The sequence below is a fragment of the Malaclemys terrapin genome, chromosome 12 (assembly GCF_027887155.1).
Source record: "Malaclemys terrapin pileata isolate rMalTer1 chromosome 12, rMalTer1.hap1, whole genome shotgun sequence".
Taxonomy (NCBI): Eukaryota; Metazoa; Chordata; order Testudines; family Emydidae; genus Malaclemys; species Malaclemys terrapin.
Window position 1 is genome coordinate 1,069,810 of NC_071516.1, and position 19,896 is coordinate 1,089,705.

General features: G+C 63.8%; 1 protein-coding gene across 2 annotated transcripts; it reads right to left on the reverse strand.

Annotated features, from left to right (window-relative positions):
• Nucleotides 1-1,054: 1,054 nt before the first annotated feature.
• Nucleotides 1,055-18,237, reverse strand: LOC128846424 (papilin-like). Of its 2 annotated transcripts, XM_054045517.1 has the most exons (17): nt 18,145-18,237; nt 17,158-17,298; nt 16,104-16,244; nt 15,314-15,457; nt 14,765-14,908; nt 13,484-13,624; nt 13,117-13,260; nt 12,106-12,246; nt 11,095-11,262; nt 10,406-10,549; nt 9,994-10,134; nt 6,051-6,092; nt 5,225-5,365; nt 4,454-4,627; nt 3,449-3,616; nt 3,166-3,333; nt 1,055-1,292 (listed from the first exon to the last, which is right to left on the reverse strand). In XM_054045517.1, exons 1-17 carry the CDS (start codon nt 18,227-18,229, stop codon nt 1,282-1,284), a joined length of 2,238 nt encoding a protein of 745 aa, XP_053901492.1. In that variant the 5' UTR covers nt 18,230-18,237; the 3' UTR covers nt 1,055-1,281. The 2 variants fall into 2 exon arrangements, with proteins under 2 accessions (XP_053901492.1, XP_053901493.1); XM_054045518.1 differs by lacking the exon at nt 3,166-3,333.
• Between the last annotated feature and the right edge of the window lie 1,659 nt (nt 18,238-19,896).

Sequence of the window (19,896 nt, forward strand, 5' to 3'; positions counted from 1 at the left end):
GACACGAAATGGTGTCACAGAACAGAGATATCATGGGAGCAAAAACGGTGGCCTTGGCCTCTTGGAAAATGTTTGGCCTCAGTCTGGCAAAGCATGTGCCAAAGCTTTGGGTCTGTGGATGGTCTGAGCTTGGACCACACAAGTCAGACTCTGGTATGGGGGAGTGGAGCCTGCCCACCCTGGGAGTCACCCCAAATGGGCAGCACATGAGACACCAGCAGATCTGCATCCGGATCCTGTTTCAATCCTGTAAGGTGCAAATGAAGTCTTTCCTGTGCGCAGGGAACCTGAATGATCCGGTCATGGCCCCACTGTCTGTGTGATCTCAGGCTGCCCCCCTGCAGCAGAGACCCGGTGCCTGCCTGAGACCCCCATCCTGAGGGAGCACCTCAGCTACTGCTCAGGGGCTGAGAGGTGTCATGCTGGGAGGAGGTTGAGACAATCCAGCCACCTGTGGGGAACGCAGACACCCTTCCCTGACCCCTCCTTGCCCACGGACAAAGAATAAGAGGGGGAGCAATTGGGCCCAGGTGTTAGGATGCATGTTCAGTGGTGATACATGCCCAGGAAAATAGTTGGCGGCGTCTAGCCGCATTTCCCATGCTTGTGCATGTAACTGCAGGAGTTGTGCATGCAAATTGTGTTGCAAATGCAGCCACAGTCTACAAAAGCATCTGTAACAATCTGAGACAATGGGAGAGAAAATAATCCTGAAGGGCCAAGGGCAGCACACCTCGACTGTATTCTTTGTGCAATCCTCGGTGCCCCGCTCCGAGTGGGGCCAGGGGAAGACACAGGCCCTGCTCCAAGCAGCTAACTCTCTCCCCGGGGCCGGTCCCATCTCCACAAGCGCTGCCTGAGTCTGACTGGGCCACACCAAGATTCCAGTGCACGGGAGCAAATCCTGCCTTGCACACACCGACACACCTCCTCAGCGTGCCGATCGGTGCCCGATGGAGTGCAGGAGGAGTGCTGGGGCAGGCACAGTGTGGAAATGTTGTTCGGCATTTCAGACACCGGCTAATGAGCCAGACTAGAGGGGGAACAGGTTTGAAGCAGCCACATCCCTTTATCTGTAAGAATGCAAGTGCCTCCGGTGAGACCCCATTACACAGTCAGAGACACAGTAACAAGTTTGTGAGAGGCACATGCAGAAAAACCCATTTCCACACAGGACAGGGCCTTGACGGCAGAAGAGCATCGCATCAGAGGGTCGTGCTGGGTGAATGGGACCGGCTCCAGGGACTGCAGCTTCCCCGTGGAGCCCCATTATGGCCAGGGCTAGGCCGCGCCTGAGAGAAAAGGAGAAAGCCGTTGAGGCAGGGCCGTGGACTCACTCCTGCTCCGAGGCGGACCGGCCAGATCCCAGGGCACAGGACTCCGGCTCCCCGGCCAATTGAGGTAGGGTTACCATATTTCAGCGAGCAAAAAAGAGGACGGGAGAAGCCCCGCCCTAGCCCCGCCCCTGCCCCTCCCACTTCCCGCCCCCCCTGACCTCCCAACCCTCCCCCCGTTCCTTGTCCCCTGACTACCCCCTCCTGGGACCCCTGCCCCTAACTGCCCCCCAGGACTATCTAAGCCTCCCTGCCTCTTGTCCCCTGACTGCCCCAACCTTTATCCACACCCCCACCCCCAGACAGACCCCTGGGACTCCCACGCCCCATCCAACCACTCCCCACCCCCTGACAGCCCCCCCCCGAACTCCCAACCCATCTAAACCCCTCTGCTCCCTGTCCCCTGACTGCTCCGATCCCTCTCCGCACTCCTGCCCCCTGACAGCTCCCCCCCAGAACTCCCAACCCATCTAAACCCCTCTGCTCCCTGTCCCCTGACTGCTCCGATCCCTCTCCCCACTCCTGCCCCCTGACAGCCCCCCCCAGAACTCCCAACCCATCTAAACCCCTCTGCTCCCTGTCCCCTGAATGCTCCGATCCCTCTCCCCACTCCTGCCCCCTGACAGCTCCCCCCCAGAACTCCCAGCCCCCTACCCCCCCGCTCCTTGTCCCCTGACTGCCCCCTCCTGGGACCCCTGCTCCTAACTTCCCTCCAGAACCCCACCCCCTACCTAAGACTCCCTGTTCCTTGTCCCCTAACTGCCCCCTCCTAAGACCCCCCCCCAACTGCCCACCAGGACCCTACCCCCTACCTGTACCCTGACTGCCCAAAACTTTCTCCACTCCCCCCAAAAAGCCCCCCCCCGTTTCTTGACTGCCCCCTCCAGAACCTCCCTGCCCCTTCTCCTGCCCCCCTTACCCTGCTGCTCAGAACAGGGTGTTGGGCTCTGTGCGAGCCGGACACGTGGCTGAGCTCCCCAGCACAACAAAACCCAGTCCCTGGCCCTGCACAACAAAACCCGGTCCCTGGCCCGGACCGGGTTGCAGGGGAGAGCTGCCCTTGTATCAGCACAAAGTGCTCTCGCTCCCGTTTTGCTACGCTGCATGGCAGAAACCGCTCCCAGTTGCAAAAGGGGAGGGCTGCACTTTGTGCTGAGACACTTGCTGGAATGCAGGGCGGAGCTCCTCTCCAGCTGCTCCGGAGTCCAGCCCGGGACTTTCCTGCAGCCCTCCCAGCCGCTCGCTCTGCTGTGCCGGGGGAGGGGGAAATCCCGGACATTGTGAGTGCTTTACAAATTCCCCCCGGACGCTATTTTTAGCACAAAAAGGAGGACATGTCCGGGTAAATCCGGACGAATGGTAACCCTAATTGAGGAATCTCTGCCCCTCTGGGCCCACCCAGGGCTGGCAGGCAGCTAGAATGGATGTGGGCGATTAGGGGGACCGAAGGGGAACCCTAAAGAGCAAACAGCCCGAGGGGCCCGAGTGCGTCAGCAGCAGGGAGCCTGTGCCAGTCGGTGGTTCAGTGAGTCTCAGGGAGCAAGGGAGGAGGATCCCGACACTGCAGGGAGGCCAGGGAGCGTCATGCATCGGCCTTGCCCCCAGACGGGCTCCAAGAGGGCCCTTGCCCCGGCGGGGCTAGCGGGGAGGCTCCGAGGCTGAAGTGTCCAGAAGGCAGGTGCTGGGGGTCCCCAGGCTCAGAAGAGAACCCCAAGTTCTGGAAGGACTTTCCGAGGGAAGTGGCTGAGCCACTGACCAAACCCGCAGCTTGGCCAAGCTGGCGGCATGAGGTGGGGGGCTCGGGGCCCCAGCAGCTGAGTTGATACCTCACCATGGCCTGCGCAGGCCTGGAGACACGCGGCCTCCGTCTCAAAGTTGTTCCTGTTGCCCTGGCAGCCGCCGTACGTGAACCCGTCACACTGCCCGGTCTTGGCATTGTAGAAGAACCGGGGCAACGCGGCGTCGCAGGGGCCCGCTTCAGGGGGGAGTTTGCAAATGTCTAGTACAGAGAACAGAGAGTGCCCGGCACTGGGCGGACTGGTGGGAGCAGGCGGGGGTAGGGCGGATGGCCCTACAGAGTGAGATCAGCCCCCCTCCCCAGGCCCTGCTCTCACCAGGGGGCCCGCAGGCCTGCAGACACTCCTCTTCCTCAGCAAAGTTGTTCGGGTTCCCCTGGCAGCCGCCGTAGATAAACAGCTCGCAGTGCTGGGAGCTGGAGTTGTAGAAGAGCCGCGGGACCCAGGCTTTGCAAGGCCCAATGTCGGGGCTGAGCTGGCAGAAGTCTGGAGATGCAGAGCAGAGCGGAGGGGGTGCGGGGACGGACTCCATGCGGCACAGCTCTCTGCCTCCGACACGGCTCCATGCCCCGCGGGCATGGCAGGGCCCATCTGAATGCGGCAGAGCTGCCCACAGGGCTCGGCCCATGGGACGGGCCAGGCAGTATTGAACCCAGGAGGCCCCCCAGGGTGCTGAGCTCAATGCTAGGCAGGCTCCCAGCGCTGCCTCTGCCTGTCGGGCAGGGCGCTGTGCTCTGGGGGACCTGCCCTGCCCCTGGGCCCCGGCTTCTGAGTCTTGCTGCTCACAGATGGGGGGCAGCGGGGCGGTGGGGGGGGGTGCACACCCTGCTGCAGATGTCCTCTGCTCGGGCCAGACTGGTGCCTACTGGGACTGTTCAGCTTGGAAAAGAGACGACTGAGGGGGGATATGAGAGAGGTCTATAAACTTATGACTGGAGCAGAGAAAGTGAATAGGGAAGTGTTATTTATCCCTTCACATAACACAAGAACCAGGGCTCACCCAATGAAATTACTAGGCAGCAGATTAAAAACAAACAGAAGGAAGTATTTCTTCACCCAGCGCACAATGAACCTGTGGAACTCACTGCCAGGGGATTCTGTGAAAGCCAAAAGTATAACTGGGTTCAACAAAGAATTACATACATTCCTGGAGGATAGGTTCATCAATGGCCATTAGCCAAGATGGTCAGGGAGGTGACCCCATGCTCGGGTGTCCCTAAACCCCTGACTGCCGGAAGCTGGGCCTGGCCTCTGTCAGGACAGGGTACGGGGCTAGCGGGACCACTGGGCTGACCCTGTATGGCCGGTCATATGTTCTCTTACCAGAGACGGGCTCCCAGCAGTGGGTTCCGCACCGGCCTGGGCAGCACTTCTCCGGGCCTGGGCAATCCGCATCCCGAAAACAGGTGGAGCAGGATCTGTTCGCCAGGCAGGGGCGGCAGCTCTTACTGAGGTTCAGGCCTGCGGGCTTGAGGACCGGGCAATACCCGGCCTTCTCTGCAAGCAAGGGACTTGCTCAGAGTGTGGGGGGCTGAGCGGAGCCTTGGGAAACCTCCGTTCCACCCCTCACAGCGCTGGCTGGATGCAGCTACTGGCCGGTCTGGTCAGGGAAAGAAATGCCCCCAGACCCTGGGCCCAGAATCCCTCTCAGCCTGGCGCTTCCCTGTCTCCCCGTTATCCAGTCAGTCTGGAGCCCCCCATTACAGTCAGTCTGGAGCCCCCCCATTGCAGTCAGTCTGGAGCCCCCCCATTATCCAGTCAGTCTGGAGCCCCCCCATTGCAGTCAGTCTGGAGCCCCCCCATTACAGTCAGGCTGGAGCCCCCCATTGCAGTCAGTCTGGAGCCCCCCCCATTATCCAGTCAGGCTGGAGCCCCCCATTACAGTCAGTCTGGAGCCCCCCATTGCAGTCAGTCTGGAGCCCCCCTGGTGAGCCGTGCGCGGTGCCCTTGGACGTGAGCCATGGCTGGTGCAGTGCAGCGATCTGTCTGCAGCCAGGGGCTGGCGTACCCCTCCCGAGGGGACCCTCGGCTCGGCTCGGCCGGCGCAGGGCGCTCTCCCTGCACTGATGCACAGCCACTCGCCGTCTCTGGTACCTTCTGCTGGGTCAACGCAGCGGAATCTGCATGCAACATAGCAGCACTTCTGCTCTCCCGGGCACTCGGGGTCACTGGAGCAATGGGCCGATACTGAGTGGGCACATTGGACTGGATCGGGGGGGCAGGTCCCAGGTCTCACTGCAACAGAGAGGGGCCCTGGTGTATACAGTCCCTGCGGGTCGGGGGTTAGTGGGTTGCTATTCCCCGTCAGCTGTCCGGCTGGCTGGGGTGGGAGCCCCCCCCGGTTATTCAGTCAGTCTGGGCTGTCTGGGCTGTCTGGGGGGGAGCTGGCAGCGGTGGGAGCTGGCTGCCCGGGCTGCCTGGTGTGGGAGCGGACTGTCTGGGCTCTCTGTCTGGGGGGGAGCTGGCAGCGGTGGGAGCTGGCAGGGGTGGGAGCTGGCTGTCTGGGCTGCCTGGTGTGGGAGCGGACTGTCTGGGCTCTCTGTCTGGGGGGGAGCTGGCAGCGGTGGGAGCTGGCAGGGGTGGGAGCTGGCTGCCCGGGCTGCCTGGTGTGGGAGCTGGCAGGGGCGGGAGCGTTACAGACGCAGCATGTCCCCCTCGGGGGGAGGAGAAAGTGCCTGGTGTCTCAGCAGAGCAGGATGCGCTGCACAGAGCCATGCCGGCGTGCCCACATGGAGGGAGGGCTTTGATGGTGGAACAGGGCGCGAGAACTGGCGGAGACCCTGGGGATGTCACAGCCTGGAGAGGAGAGTTCAGGTAGAAGATTCCCTCCCACCCCACTCTCATCCCAGCGGAGCCACAGACACTCTGGGACACACCGCTTGCCCGTTAGCCCCCCTCTCCCCTCGACAGTGTCACTTACCCTGGTCACGGGCAGGGAGGAGGCTGTCGCTGCCCCTGGGCGCTGGGAACAGAAATGGGGGAGTTGTTGTGACAGGCGCGAGGGACACCTGCCCACTGTGTGCAGGTACCACGCTCTGCGTGCGTGCCTGGGCTGGCTCCGTGGCCGGATAAAGGAGGTTCCCTGCAGGCCTAAAGTGAGTGGGGGTAACTGACTCCCCGCCAGGAAACAGCATCCCTGGTTTGCCTGGAGGCTCAGGAGACACTGACATCAGTGCTAAGCAGAGCAGGGCTCATCAGCCCCCAGGCGTGAACTGACCGGAGTGGGTGACCAGAGACAGGAGCCCCCGATGGACTGTCAGACCTGCCCGGGTCCCCACAGGGCAGAGGGGTGCTTTGTGCTGAATAACAAGAGCTGGAAGATCGCTGGGTAACCCCGTCACAGCTCCCAAGGCAGCAGGGCTGCGGGGCCTGCGCTGCCATCGGCCCTGCAGAGCATGCAGTGAATCGCTGGGGTCCGCAGCCCCACGCCCTGTCTGGGGAGAGGACGACAGGATCCTGCCCCAAGAAAGGTGATGGTTGGAGGCCTGAGCCCTAAAGCCCCGAGGGGGTCGGAGGTACAGCTACCCTGGGAAACGTGACAGTGAGCAGTGGCCGGTGGGGGAGAGGGGTGGGGCGGCTCAGTGACCCCTGCGGAGGAGGAGTGGCCAATGCACCTGGGCGGGGTGGGGGGCCTCCCACAGCTGTCAGCCACATGCTGCTGCAGGCTGAGTGATGCTACGTTATTCACCAGCCCAAGTCATCTCCAGAGAGACCTTCCTTCCCTCCTGTGTGTTTGCCAGGCCCAGCACGCAGGGCCCATCCAGCCGGGGATCTTGGCTCTCCCAGCACAGGCAGGGCAAGAAGCCCCTAGCGCCCCCACCCCTCGATCAGTGGCTGGCTCTTGCCCCCAGGTTTATTTTACCCCCTTGTTTTGGGTTATGGGACATGGGGATTAGACGCAGCCAATGGGCCCTCTGTACCCGTTATTCCTCAGCATCGGATCCCCCAGCGACTGCCGGCACCAGCGCTGGGCAGTGCCGTGATCTCTGGGCGGTGCCGGACCGGGAGATCCGCGCACTGAGAACCCGGCTGGGGTCACTCGCAGTCTCGGGTGCCTGCGATGGGTCTGCCCAGGCGTGAAAGCAGCGCTGCCTGTTGCTGGGGCAGGCCCCGTCCTGCTGGCACAGGGGGGCAGCACGCGGGAACAGCCTATGGAATTGGGGGGCAGGTCATAGCCACGTGGAAGTGGCATGCTTTTGGCATGGGGAGCTCCTCAGGGGCTCCACAGCGGGACGGATGGGCTCAGCTGGAGGGAAGGCAGCTGCCATGCCAGCTCTCTGGGACGGTGGAGCTGGGGAGAGGGAGCAGTCCCTGCAGGAGTGCAGAGCCGAGCTCCCAGCCTTGGGCAGCTCCCTGCAAGACCCAACTTTGCAGGGAATCCCCTACTGGGAATCCTTCTGCTGCCAAGGACTGTTCCTCCCGGGTGCCCCCAGCAGCCAGTCTCTGTGCTAGGGCATTGTCAGGCTCAGTGCCAGCCTGTCCCGGACAGTGTGATGAGAGAGGGGGTTACGGGGACCCAGCTCCTTCCCGGGAAAGCAGCAGTGATCTCCCAGCAGCTGGCGGAGAGAGTCTCACTGCAGCTGGTACCTGTGGCTGGCTGCACGCAGCACAGCCCACGCCCACAAGAGCAGCATTTCTTGTTCCCTGGGCACTGGCTGTGATTGTGCCACAGGGAGACCCTAACGCCAAGCCCCTCCGGGGTCGGGCGCCACTGCTCGGTGCTGCACGGGAACAACACGAGCCTGAATGGGGCCCAGAGCCACGCAGGGAGGAGATACTGGACTGAACCAAGGGATTCCACTCAGGGCTCCCTCCGACCACCACCCCTGGGGCTGGGCTCCCCCACACCACTGCCCACTCCTGCCCACGGCACCTGGCCAGGGCTCCTGCCCACTCCACTATGTGCATCTATTGCCCCACGGCACCCTGTTGCGCGCCCAGTGAGCAGGCTGGTAAAGCCCCCTTTGCTTGCCCTGATGCCCATGCGCTGCCCCGGCTGGGACGCGACCGAGAGTGCTAGGGGGCAGCAAACGCTTGTAGGGCCAGGGCGCAGGAGACCTAATCGAGGCTGAGACCGTGAGCGCTAGGGAGGCTGGGGCTGCAGCCCGGCTCGCCCTGGGCAGGAGCCAGGCAGGCGGTGCCTCAGCTGACATGGCTTGGACCATCCCTGTGCTTGACACATCGAAAGAAGCTGGAGCTGCCCTGGACCACACCGCAGGGACACGGCCCAGGCAGGAGACTCTGGGGGGGGGGGGGCAGGGCAACCCCTGCCTGCTAGGAGTGTGATATAATCTCTCACTGACAGGTGACAGGGCCAGAAAGAGTTAATTACCTCCCAGACTGACCTGACCCAGGGCCCAACTTTAGAGACTGGTTAGGAAGATCTGTAAATGACTAGAGCTTTGAAATGCGAGTCTGCATTGTTAGAGCTCTCAAGGGGAGGTGTTTGCTCAGGGCTTGTGATGTCAGCAAACAAGTCTTGTCTATTGCTATAGCTTTAATTCAAAGATCAAAAAAGGAATATTAACATTTATGATGATATTGAGGGAAATAGTATTATTGTCTCTGTGTCTCTTTGACGGTTGTGGTAACCTGTATCTGAACTGTTTAATGGATAAATTACCCTGTGCTAATTGCCAGGATGGTTGGGAGAAGGAGAGTTAAGCCTATTGTTTTCTCAGGCCAAAAGGCTGCCAGGGCCCCAGCAGCTGTGTGCAGTGCACTCTGGGGCGCCAGGGGCCGTGTGCTGTGTGCAGTGTGCTCTGGGGCGCCAGGGGCCGTGTGCTGTGCGCTCTGGGGCGCCAGGGGCCGTGTGCTGTGTGCAGTGTGCTCTGGGGCGCCAGGGGCCGTGTGCTGTGCGCTCTGGGGCGCCAGGGGCCGTGTGCTGTGTGCAGTGTGCTCTGGGGCGCCAGGGGCCGTGTGCTGTGCGCTCTGGGGCGCCAGGGGCCGTGTGCTGTGTGCAGTGTGCTCTGGGGCGCCAGGGGCCGTGTGCTGTGCGCTCTGGGGCGCCAGGGGCCGTGTGCTGTGCGCTCTGGGGCGCCAGGGGCCGTGTGCTGCGTTCAGTGCGCTCTGGGGCGCCAGGGGCCGTGTGCTGTGTGCTCTGGGGCGCCAGGGGCCGTGTGCTGTGCGCTCTGGGGCGCCAGGGGCCGTGTGCTGTGTGCAGTGCGCTCTGGGGCGCCAGGGGCCGTGTGCTGTGTGCAGTGTGCTCTGGGGCGCCAGGGGCCGTGTGCTGCGTGCAGTGCGCTCTGGGGCGCCAGGGGCCGTGTGCTGTGTGCAGTGCGCTCTGGGGCGCCAGGGGCCGTGTGCTGTGTGCAGTGCGCTCTGGGGCGCCAGGGGCCGTGTGCTGTGTGCAGTGCGCTCTGGGGCGCCAGGGGCCGTGTGCTGTGCGCTCTGGGGCGCCAGGGGCCGTGTGCTGTGTGCAGTGCGCTCTGGGGCGCCAGGGGCCGTGTGCTGTGTGCAGTGCGCTCTGGGGCGCCAGGGGCCGTGTGCAGTGCGCTCTGGGGCGCCAGGGGCCGTGTGCAGTGCGCTCTGGGGCGCCAGGGGCCGTGTGCTGTGCGCTCTGGGGCGCCAGGGGCCCAGCCAGACAGGGAGAGCAGTGCCAGCCCTGTGAGCACGAGCGGGACAACACAGTCTGTCCCTTTCCCCCAAACCTGTTAAAATATCCCTGGGACAGACCAGAAGGACCCAGCGCTCTGATATCCCCCAGGGCCCCAGCCCCCTCCCCAGCGCTCAGCTGGCAGTGCCAGCGAGATGCAGCCAAATCAGAGGTGTCTCAGAGACAAAGAGCCCAAAGCATGAGAGGCCTGGCAGCAGGACCTGAGACCGAACGGGCTGGGCGAGGGTGGGGGAGAGGGACCCTGTACCTGTCTCAGCAGGGGCGCACTTCCTGGCACAGCCGACTGGGCAGCACTTGTGCGTGCCGGGGCACTCGGCGTCGGTGTCGCATTCGGCGGTGATGACCCCCATGCACACGAACAGTGTCCTGCGGCACCGGCCCGGCTTCACTGCGACAGCGAGAACGGGGATAGAAGAGCCCGTGCCGAGCCCCTGTGCCCCATGGCAGCGCAGCCAGGCACAGAGAGCCCTGCCCGGGACAGCGATGCCCACTTCTGGGCCCGGGCAAAGCTGGGGTCAGTCAGGGCGGTCAATGGGGCTGGGGTCCTCCTCCCTGCACAGACACCGATGCCCCCTCCCGTCTAGTGAGGGGGCTGGAGCGGGGCCCTCCCTAGTGCCCAGGGGCCCTGGCAGTGTCTCCCGGTGCTGGCGGCACCTTACCCTGCACGGGTGGGGCACAGGCCCGGCCACAGCTCAGCAGGCAGCACTTCTCGCTGGCGGAGCAGTCGCTGTCCTTGGAGCACGGCGAGAAGCACTCATCGGCCTGGCCCAATCCGGCCCGGGCAGGGCAGACCCCAGGCCTCACTGGGCAGACACAGAGAGACAGTGTAAGGGCTGGCGGGGGCAGGAACATCCCAGTGGGCCCTGCCCTCCTCGGGGCCCCCTCAGACCCACCCAGCCCAGGGCAGCTTCGGGCCCCACACAGGAACATCTGGGCCCTTCAGCCCTGCTCTCTGCCCCTCTGGGACAGCAGCCAGCGTCAGAGGCTTCCAGGGGAGGGGTGGAACCCCAGACCCCTCATCCCCATTAATTCCCTTCCCTCTGGTTCCATCACTGCACTTGGGGAAGACGGGATGAGCTGTCGCTCTGCCCTGCAGCCCTCTGTCCTGTCACCCTTCATGCGTCTCTTTCCCAGGTGGAGCAGCTCCCCCGGGACCCCACAGATCCTGGCTTCCCTGCCCTCCTCTCTGGGTCTGTCGCAGCCTTTCCTGAGCCGAGGGGGCTGAGGAACCAGGACCAGGGAGGCCGGCAGGCCAGGGCCTGTACCTTCTCCCCCAGCTCCCGGGCTCAGCCCTGGTGGGCCACCGGCTCTGGCCCAGGCTGGCTGTACGGCGCCCTGTGTCCCTTACCGGGGCCCCCACAGGCCTGGAGACACTCCGCTTCCCCCTCGAAGTTGTTGGGGTTCCCCTGGCAGCCCCCATAGATGAATCTGTCACACGCCCCGGAGCTGGTGTTGTAGAAGAAGCGAGGGAGGTCGGCGTCACAGATGCCCATCTCGGCAGGCAGCTGGCAGATATCTGGGTGCCCAGGCAGAGAGAGGGGGTTCCAGAGAGGGGTCTCGCTGCTCCCCAGGGGGCCAGGGGCAGGGTCCCGCGCGTGGCAATGCGGAGGAGGGGCGCTGCAGCAGGAGTTCAGGGACCCCAGCCAGAGGCCAGTGCAGCTCCCCCGGCGGATGGAGGGGTACAGCCTCGGTCTTGAGAGGACCCTGGGGAGGAGTGAGGTTTCTAGGTGTCTGGTTTGCGACCCGAACGCCTGATCAAAAAGTGACCCTGGTGGCTCCGGGCAGCACAGCTGACTGGGCTGGCAGGCTCCCTACCTGGCTCCATGCAGCTCCCGGAAGCAGCAACATGTCCCTCGGCTCCTAGGCGGAGGGATGGCCGGGGGGCTCTGCTCACTGCCCCCACCCCGCTGTAAGCGACGGCTCTGCAGCTGCCATTGGCCAGGAACTGCAGCCAATGAGAGCTGCGGGGACGGCGTCTGTGCACGGAGGCAGTGTGCACCGTGCATCGCGCAGAGCCACCTGGCCGCCCCTATGCCTAGGAGCCGAGGGACATGTCACTGGTTCTGGGGACCCCACCGAGGTAAGTGCTGCCCGGAGCCCGCACCTCACACCCCCTCCTGCGCCCCAACCCCTGCCCCAGCCCTAAATCCCTAATTTCTGGCCCCACCCCAGAGCCCACACCCCAGCCGGACCCCTCACTCCCTCCTGCACCCCAACCCCTGCCACAGCCCGGTAAAAAGGAGCGAGTGAGTGAGGGTGAGGGAGAGCGAGCGACGGGGGGGAGAGCGGGGGTGGAGTGAGCGGGGGCGGGGAAAGTTGGCCGCCCTCGGGCGGACATGGGACTCTCAGGCCCCCTCACCCTCGCTGGGTGGTTTGCAGACATGGCCGCAGCCGGTGCTGCAGCACTTCTCCGCCTTGCTGCAGTCACTGTCGCTGCGGCATCCCTCCACGCAGGGCCCCAGGGAGCCTCTGAGCACGGCGGGGCACGCGCCAGGCTTCACTGCAACGCAAGGAGCCACAAGCGTCAGACCCCTCCCGCTGGAGCCCCCCCGCTGGAGCCCCCCCATCTCCACCCACTGGAGCCCCCTGCCCACTGGAGCCCCCCCTCCTCCGCCCGCTGGAGCCCCCCCACCTCCACCCACTGGAGCCCCCTGCCCGCTGGAGCCCCCCCACCTCCACCCACTGGAGCCCCCTGCCCGCTGGAGCCCCCCCACCTCCGCCTGCTGGAGCCCCCCCACCTGGAGCCCCCCCACCTCCGCCCGCTGGAGCCCCCCCACCTGGAGCCCCCCCACCTCCGCCCGCTGGAGCCCCCTGGCCACTGGAGCCCCCCCACCTCCGCCCACTGGAGCCCCCCCTCGCTGGAGCCCCCTGCCTGCTGGAGCCCCCCCACCTCCGCCCGCTGGAGGCCCCCCTGCCCACCAGAGACCCCCCCACCTCGGCCCGCTGGTGCCCCCCCACCTGCTGGAGCTCCCCCCCACCTCCTCCTGCCAGAGACCCCCACCCCTCCGAGGGCTGAGGGGATGCACAGAGCACCAGGCTGGCTAGGGCCAGGGAGACCCCGGCCTCTGCTGTCCTCTCCACAGCTCCCTGCTCGTGTCCCACCTTCCCCTCGGACCCCTCTCTGGCTCCCTGTGCCCACAGACGCAGCCCTGTCCTCAGCATGCGCCCGCTCCCTGGCCTCCAGCCACAACCTCTCCGTGCAGGTGCTGCGAGCTCCTGGCCGACCGTGTCCCAGACCAGCCTCCGCTGAGCCTCTGAGCCCCTGGGAGGCCGGGATCCTGCAGGGCAGGTCTGGGGGTGGGGTCCTGGCCCCTCACTGACCAGTGATCAGCACCTCTCCGATCTCCCGGGACGTCCTGCGAGCGCTTACCCTGCGTCGGGGAGAGGCAGGCGCGGCCACAGCTGATCAAGCAGCACTTCCCGTTCCCTGGACAGTCACCGTCCTTCAGGCATCGAAAAAAGCATGGGTCCTCGCTGCCCTCGGGCGCTCGAGCTGGGCACCGGCCGGGCTTCACTGCAATGCAGGGAAACGTGGCAGAGCGTGGGGCCAAGGGTGGGCGAAGAGAGGCCCTGGTCCAGCCGCCAGCTAAGCTCCATCCCTGTGCATCGCCGTCTGCTGAGCGGCTGCTCCGGCCAGCCCGGGGGGGGCACGAACAGGCTGCGGGCAGGTCCCTGGCCCCACAGGGCTGGGGCGAGTGCGGGGTCAGCAATGGATGCGGGAGAAGGCAGGACCTTACCGAGCACGGGCTCCATGCAGAGCTGCCCACAGCCATTGCTGCAGCACTTCCTCGCGGCGGGGCAGTCACTGTCGCTCCGACACATCCGCCGGCACGAGACGAGAAACCTCTGGGCTACGGCTGGGCACACGCCGGGCCGCACTGGAACACAGAGCAGGGTCCCCAGCCTGGGCGCCCAGACACAGCCTACCTGCCCCTGGAGGGCCCTGCTGAGACTCCGGCCGGCAGCCTGCTCCCTGGGCTCCCTGCCCGCAGACCCCACAGGCCACTACTTCCCAGCCTGCTGCCCACGTCGCCCGGGGGTGCCAGACTGGCTCAGCCCGGGCCTAGCCAGCCCAGCGTCCCACCCGGCCCCGACCAGCTGCCAGAGAATGGTGCAGCTGCCTCGTAAACGACAGGGATGGACTATCCTGGCCTGGGCTGGCCCTAACCCTGTCCCTTCAGGGCTGGCTCAGGCTGGGGTAGGGTGACCAGACAGCAAGTCAAGAATCAGGGGGTAGCCGTGTTAGTCTGTATCTACAAAAACAACAAGGAGTCTGGTGGCACCTTAAAGACTAACAGATTTATTTGGGCATAAGCTTTGGTGAGTAAAAACCTTCACATCCGAAGAAGTGAGGTTTTTACTCACGAAAGCTTATGCCCAAATAAATCTGTTAGTCTTTAAGGTGCCACCAGACTCCAGACAGCAAGTGTGACAAATCAGGACAGGTGGTGGGGGGTAATAGGCCCCAATGCAAGATAAAACCCCAAATATCAGGAAAAAGAACAGGAGTCCTTGTGGCACCTTAGAGACTAACACATTTATTAGAGCATAAGCTTTCATGGGCTACAGCCCACTTCTTCGGATGCATATAGAGTGGAACATATATTGAGGAGATATATCTTCTATTCTATATGCACCCGAAGTGGGCTCTAGTCCACGAAAGCTTATGCTCTAATAAATGTGTTAGTGCCTAAGGTGCCACAAGTCCTCCTGGTCTTTTTGCGGATACCGACTAACACGGCTGCTCCTCTGAAAACAAATAGCTGGAGTGTCCCTATACAATCGGGACATCTGGTCACCCTAGGCCGGGGGTGGGTCTGTCCCTACTTTACTGAGTTGATTTATTGACGAGGTGGCTGGGTTTCCCCTTGCTCTTTAGTAAGAGGTCCAGAAGCGCGTCCCAGTCACTGCCACATACCCCCGCCTGGCCCAGGCCCCATCGCGAAGGCTGCTCAGGGGGATCCTAGCGTGGGATTCCCGCCTCACCCCGTGGTGCGGGCACGCTCGGCACGTGGTACCTGGCAGGGGCACTCGGCACTTAGAGCCACAGCCCGTGGCACAGCACTTCTCGTCTCCCGGGCAGTCGGCGTCGTCCACGCACGCGTCCAGGCACAGCCCCTCGGGCTGCTCCAGCTGCACGGCTGGGCACACGCCCGCCTTCTCTGGGGAAAGAGGAGCCGTGAGTCCAGCCTGCCAGGGGCGGCGTGGGGGGCCCCGGCTTCCCTTGGGACTGGGTGAGCCGAGCCACGGCAACAGGTGCCACGTGATGCGTGTTTGGGTGTGCACACGCGTGTGGGAGCTGTATTTGGGCTCATGGGATGGCGAGTTTAAGACCCCAGCGCGTGCAGCCCAAGCATGGGAGGCTCTGACCTGAATGGGATCAGGGCCGCTCCTGGGGTCTCCAGAGAGACCAGTGGCAGGGGTGAGTGCTGGGGGTGGGGGGTGCTGAGCCCTGGTGCCCCAGGGGTGAGTACGGGGGGGGGGGGGCGGTGGTGCCGAGCCCTGGTGCCGCAGCAGTGGGATCTGGGGGGGCAGCAGCAGTGCGGGGGTCAGACTCACGCTGGTACCTGCGTAGGGGCTCATGCAGGCCAGGCCGCAGCCAGCGAAGCAGCATTTCTGGCCCTCGGGGCAGTGCCTGTCGTCGTCGCACTGGTTTGTGCAAGGAATGAAATCCTGTGACACGCGTCTCTTTGAGCAGACGCCAGGCTTGGCTGGAAGTGAGACGGCAGCATAGACATAAGCACCCGACCCCCAACCCCGCCAGCTGTCGGACCCCAGGCCTGCCTGGAGAGCTCTCAGGGCCCCCTGCCCCAGGGCCTGCCCTGCTCAGTCCCTGTGCCCCCTGCCCCAGGCTTTTTGGTGGTGCAGGTTCTCTGCCCTCGCTTCCTGACCCTTCTCCCTCTTGCTATAGGGCAGCTGTTGTGCCGTGCAGAGCAGTGCTCGGTGTGCGATCGAGAGGGGCAGGGAACATGCCACCCTCAGCTCTGTCCCGGGGCGATTCCCTCCCGCTGGGTCCCCTGGGGAGGGACAGGTTTGGAGCTGCAGGCCGGGGGCTGGAACGTCAGGGCCCCCATCTGGGGCCAGGCCCCGGCTGCTGCTCAGTGGCTCCCACAGCCGGTGCCAAAGCGCATTGGGGTCTAGATCCGTAAGCAGAGTGCAACGCAGACACTCCCGGCCAGCGTCTCTCCTGAGAGGTGGGGAGGGCACATGTGGGGGCCGGCTGGGGCAAGGGTGGCCCTTGGTTACGGCCTGTCCGCCGCCCTCCTTGTACATCAGCCAGCCAACCAGCCTGTCCCTGGGCACAGCTGGGGGTGGGGATCACAGAGCCAAGAGGCCATGCGCTCCCCTGGGGCCTACCTGACTGGGCGCTCGTGCAGCGAACACGGCAACCCTCGGCACAGCACTTGGCCCCGCCGGCACACGCAGAGTCATTCTGGCAGCTCACCAGGCAGGGCTCTGCCACCCCGGTGTTGGGCTCCGGGCAGTAGCCTGGGTTCACTGCAGAACAGGAGACGCACAGTGCAGTCGCCGTGCCCAGGACACATGGGTGTGCCGGGAACGGAGCCCCCGTGCACACGCAAGATGAGGGTAGCACAACACAGGGGCTTCTGCTGCTTCCCCGGCTGTGCATTCAATGGTGGGAAAGCCAGCTGGGAGCTCCTGGCTGGCCGGCGGGGGCATGGGCCCAGAGCACAGGCTGCTGGGCTGCCGGCTCCAGCCCTCCCTCGAGTTTGCACTAGATGCTCTGCAACCTTAGATATCCCAGCCAAGCCGCTCCAGCTTGTCTGAACAGTCTCCCCTGCCAGTCAGCCCTCCCCCCCCCCAGCGCTCTGAGGGTCTGCTGCCCTGCTCGGGGGTGGCCACTCTCTGCCGGGTCGCCCCTTTGCCAAGCAGTAGCAGGCTTGGGGGCCTTGCAGGTTGGTCTCCCATTGGAAGAGAAATCTGGAGGCACTGTCTGGGTGCTGGGTGGAGCTTGTTTATTTATAGCCCGTACAGCATCCTGGAGCAGAGGTGGTCACAAAGGGCTTCCTCCTTTAGAGCCTCAGCCCAAACCCCAGTGCCCAGGCGGTGGCTCCAGGGAGAGAGGAAGGCAGGGGCAGCTCGCCCCGCAGAGACTGAAGACCTGCTGTGCTGCTAGTCCTGGGACGCAAACCCCCGACCCACTTGCGCACTAAGAACGGGAACATCAGGCTAAGCAAACAGCACCATCTAGTGACTCCTGCCGTACCAGCGGTGTCGTGGGTGACTAAATCAATGGCGCAGGGCCATGGTCCTCCAAATGGCACTGACTGCTCTCCTGGACGGTCCATGCCCATTTCCATCCCTGCCCAGTCCCACGGTTTGCTTGCCCTGCTGCCACGCTCTGGGCAGCTCCCCCACTGTCTCTGCAATCCGGGCGAGCAGGACGTACCTCTGTCAGGGAGGAGGCAGGTTCTCATGTGGCCAGTATTGCAGCACTTCTCGTTCCCGGGGCAGCTCCAGTCTGAGAGACAGTAGATCCTGGAGGGACGCACAAACTCAATCCTCCCGGCCGGACAGTCACCCACTTTACCTGTACAGAGAAAGGAGACTGGAGCCCAGCTGCTAGCGGCAGCACCCAAGGGACCCAGCTCTATGGTTTGAGGAATAAGAACATAGCAACCTGCCTCCACCTGAGAGAACAGGTGCGTCCGCTGGACTGGGAGGCACCCACTCTCTGTACGCACAGCTGCCCAGATTCCCAGCCAGACGGAACCACTGACCATCTAGCCCAGGGGTCGGCAACCTCAGAGGTGCTGGGCCGAGTCTTCATTTATTCGCTCTAATGTAAGGTTTCCCACGCCAGTGATACATTGTAACGCTTTCAGGTCTCTTTCTAGAAGTCTATGATATAGAACTAAACTATTGTTGTATGTAAAGTAAATAAGGTTTTTAAAATGTTTAAGAAGCTTCATTTAAAATTAAAATGCAGAGCCCCCGGACCGGTGGCCAGGACCTGGGCAGTGTGACTGCCACTGAAAATCAGCTCGCGTGCCATAGGTTGCCTACCCCGGATCTAGCCTCACCTCCAATATAGCACAGGCCAGGGAACTGCTCCCAAACAATTCCTAGTGTGGATCTGTTAGAAAACCAGCCAGTGGAGTTAAAAACCGGTCAGTGATGGAGAATCCACCACCACCGCTGGTAACTGGTCCAGTGGTCACTGTTAAAAATGTACAAGACCCTATTTCCAGTCTGAATTTGCCTGGCTTCCACTTCCAGCCATGGACGGTGTTAGACTTTCCTCGGCTAGACTGGAGAGCCCCTTAATGAACGTTTGTTCCCCAGGCCAGTGCGCAAGAGACGGGGATCAGCTCACCCCATTGTTACAAGCTACATCGATCCTGCTCGTTGAGTCTAGCACGCGCCTGTTACTAACCTCCTTTCTCCTGCCCTGATGCAGGCGACAGCACGGCCCAGATGGCCAGGAGCCCCAGGGGGAGGAAGATGCCTCCTGACTCCATGGTGGTGCCGGGAGCCGGGTCTGAGTGCCGGAACTGAGCCAGGCCAGGATTTAAACTGTGGCCCAGAGGGGGCTGGGTCAGGCAGGGGAGGGGCTGGCTCACCTGCCAGAGTCCAGCTCATTCTAGTCACAATGCGTTGGCTGGAGTACCGGCGCTGGGAGGGGGCTGTGCCGTGGGCATGCTCAGCACAATAGCAATCCGGACGTAGGAGACTCCTGGGAGCAGAGCTGGGCAGGCAGCCCACAGCGCTCTCCAGGGCGTCTGCCTCCCTCCTGCTCACCAGTGGGTTCCTCTGTCCGCAGCGCCTCCTTCAGCACTTTGATGCAAGCGTTTGGTAGCCCCAGGCTGGCCGGCTGTGATGGGCATAGAAGCCACATGGCACACCCTGCCCAGCTCCCAGCCCCAGGTGAGAACACTGGCTCTGTCTGTGGCCGGCTGCACCGTCCAGGCCAAGCAGCTGGTTTCCTGGGTTGTGCTGTTCGGAGACCCGCTGGCCAGGATCTAGCCAGACAGTGACGGTGCCAGGGCCGCAAGCCGTGGGCCAATGGACAGCCACGGGCGCCGTTCGGGAGCGTTCGCCATGTTCCAGGCGGGAAGTGCAGTGATAGTGGCCTGTTTCTCCCGCCTCCCACGGGAGCTGAAATCCCCACCCCGGGTGAGCTGCCTGGCGGAGAGGCCAGTGGAGTGGGACGGGGGAGCAGGGGGAGCCTGGCGGGATTGCAGGGTGAAGGGGGCCATGTGCCAGGATACGCCAGGGCCCGGCCGGACCTGCACTGCCAGGTGGCTCTGCAAGTGATTCGGTCCACGGCGTGTTCAGGGTACCCGGGCACAGCTGCCCTCACACACCTGCGCCAAGCCATTAGCTGGTGGCTCATCGCTCGCCAAGAGCCATCCCGGTGCCACCCCACTCGCAGGCTGAGCTGTGCCAGGCCCCTGCCCCCCTTCTGCCTGCTGATGTGAGGAAGAGACGTCCCCCAGCGGGGCGTTCGCAAGGGGTCCGTGGGAGCTAGCTGGTGCCTGTAGCCTATCCCCAGCCCAGCCCCCAGGGCCTGCTCCCTTCTGCTGCCTGGGCTCTGCTGGGATGGGCAGGGATGGGCAGAGAGGGCAGAGACCTGGGCATGCAGTGACCCTCCTCCCACCTACTCAGGGGAAAGGGGAGGGACTCTGCCACACAGCACCCCCCCACCTGCTAAGGGAGGCTCAGACACGCCCATGTTTGGTGCCCACGTCAGCCCATGTTGCCCCCAGGATTAGCATGAGTGCAGGGTCTTTGATACACCCAGCCCATGCCAGCCAGGTGCAGCACCCACGCATCTGCCATGCCAGGGTCCAAGCTCCCAGGGGCTGGGGCTTCTGATCCCAGGGAGAGAGGAGACCAGTGTGTGCTTCAACTTTCAGAGGCCCGGCCTCTCCCGGTGCTCGTTTTAAACAAACATCAACCAGAGAACAATGCTGCGTGCTCGCTGCCAGCCAGCCTGGGACACTCCTCTCCCCAGGGCATGGTCAGGCAGGGTGCTGGGCTCCCAGCACAGAGCCCTCCCCGGCTCAGAGCCAGGCCACCAGGTCCCCTTTAGCTCTGAGCCCCGGCCCTCTTCAGAGACGGCGTCCCCTTGGCTGAGAGTCAGACCCACTGAGGCCAGCCTGGCAAGGGTGGACCTGCTGCCTGG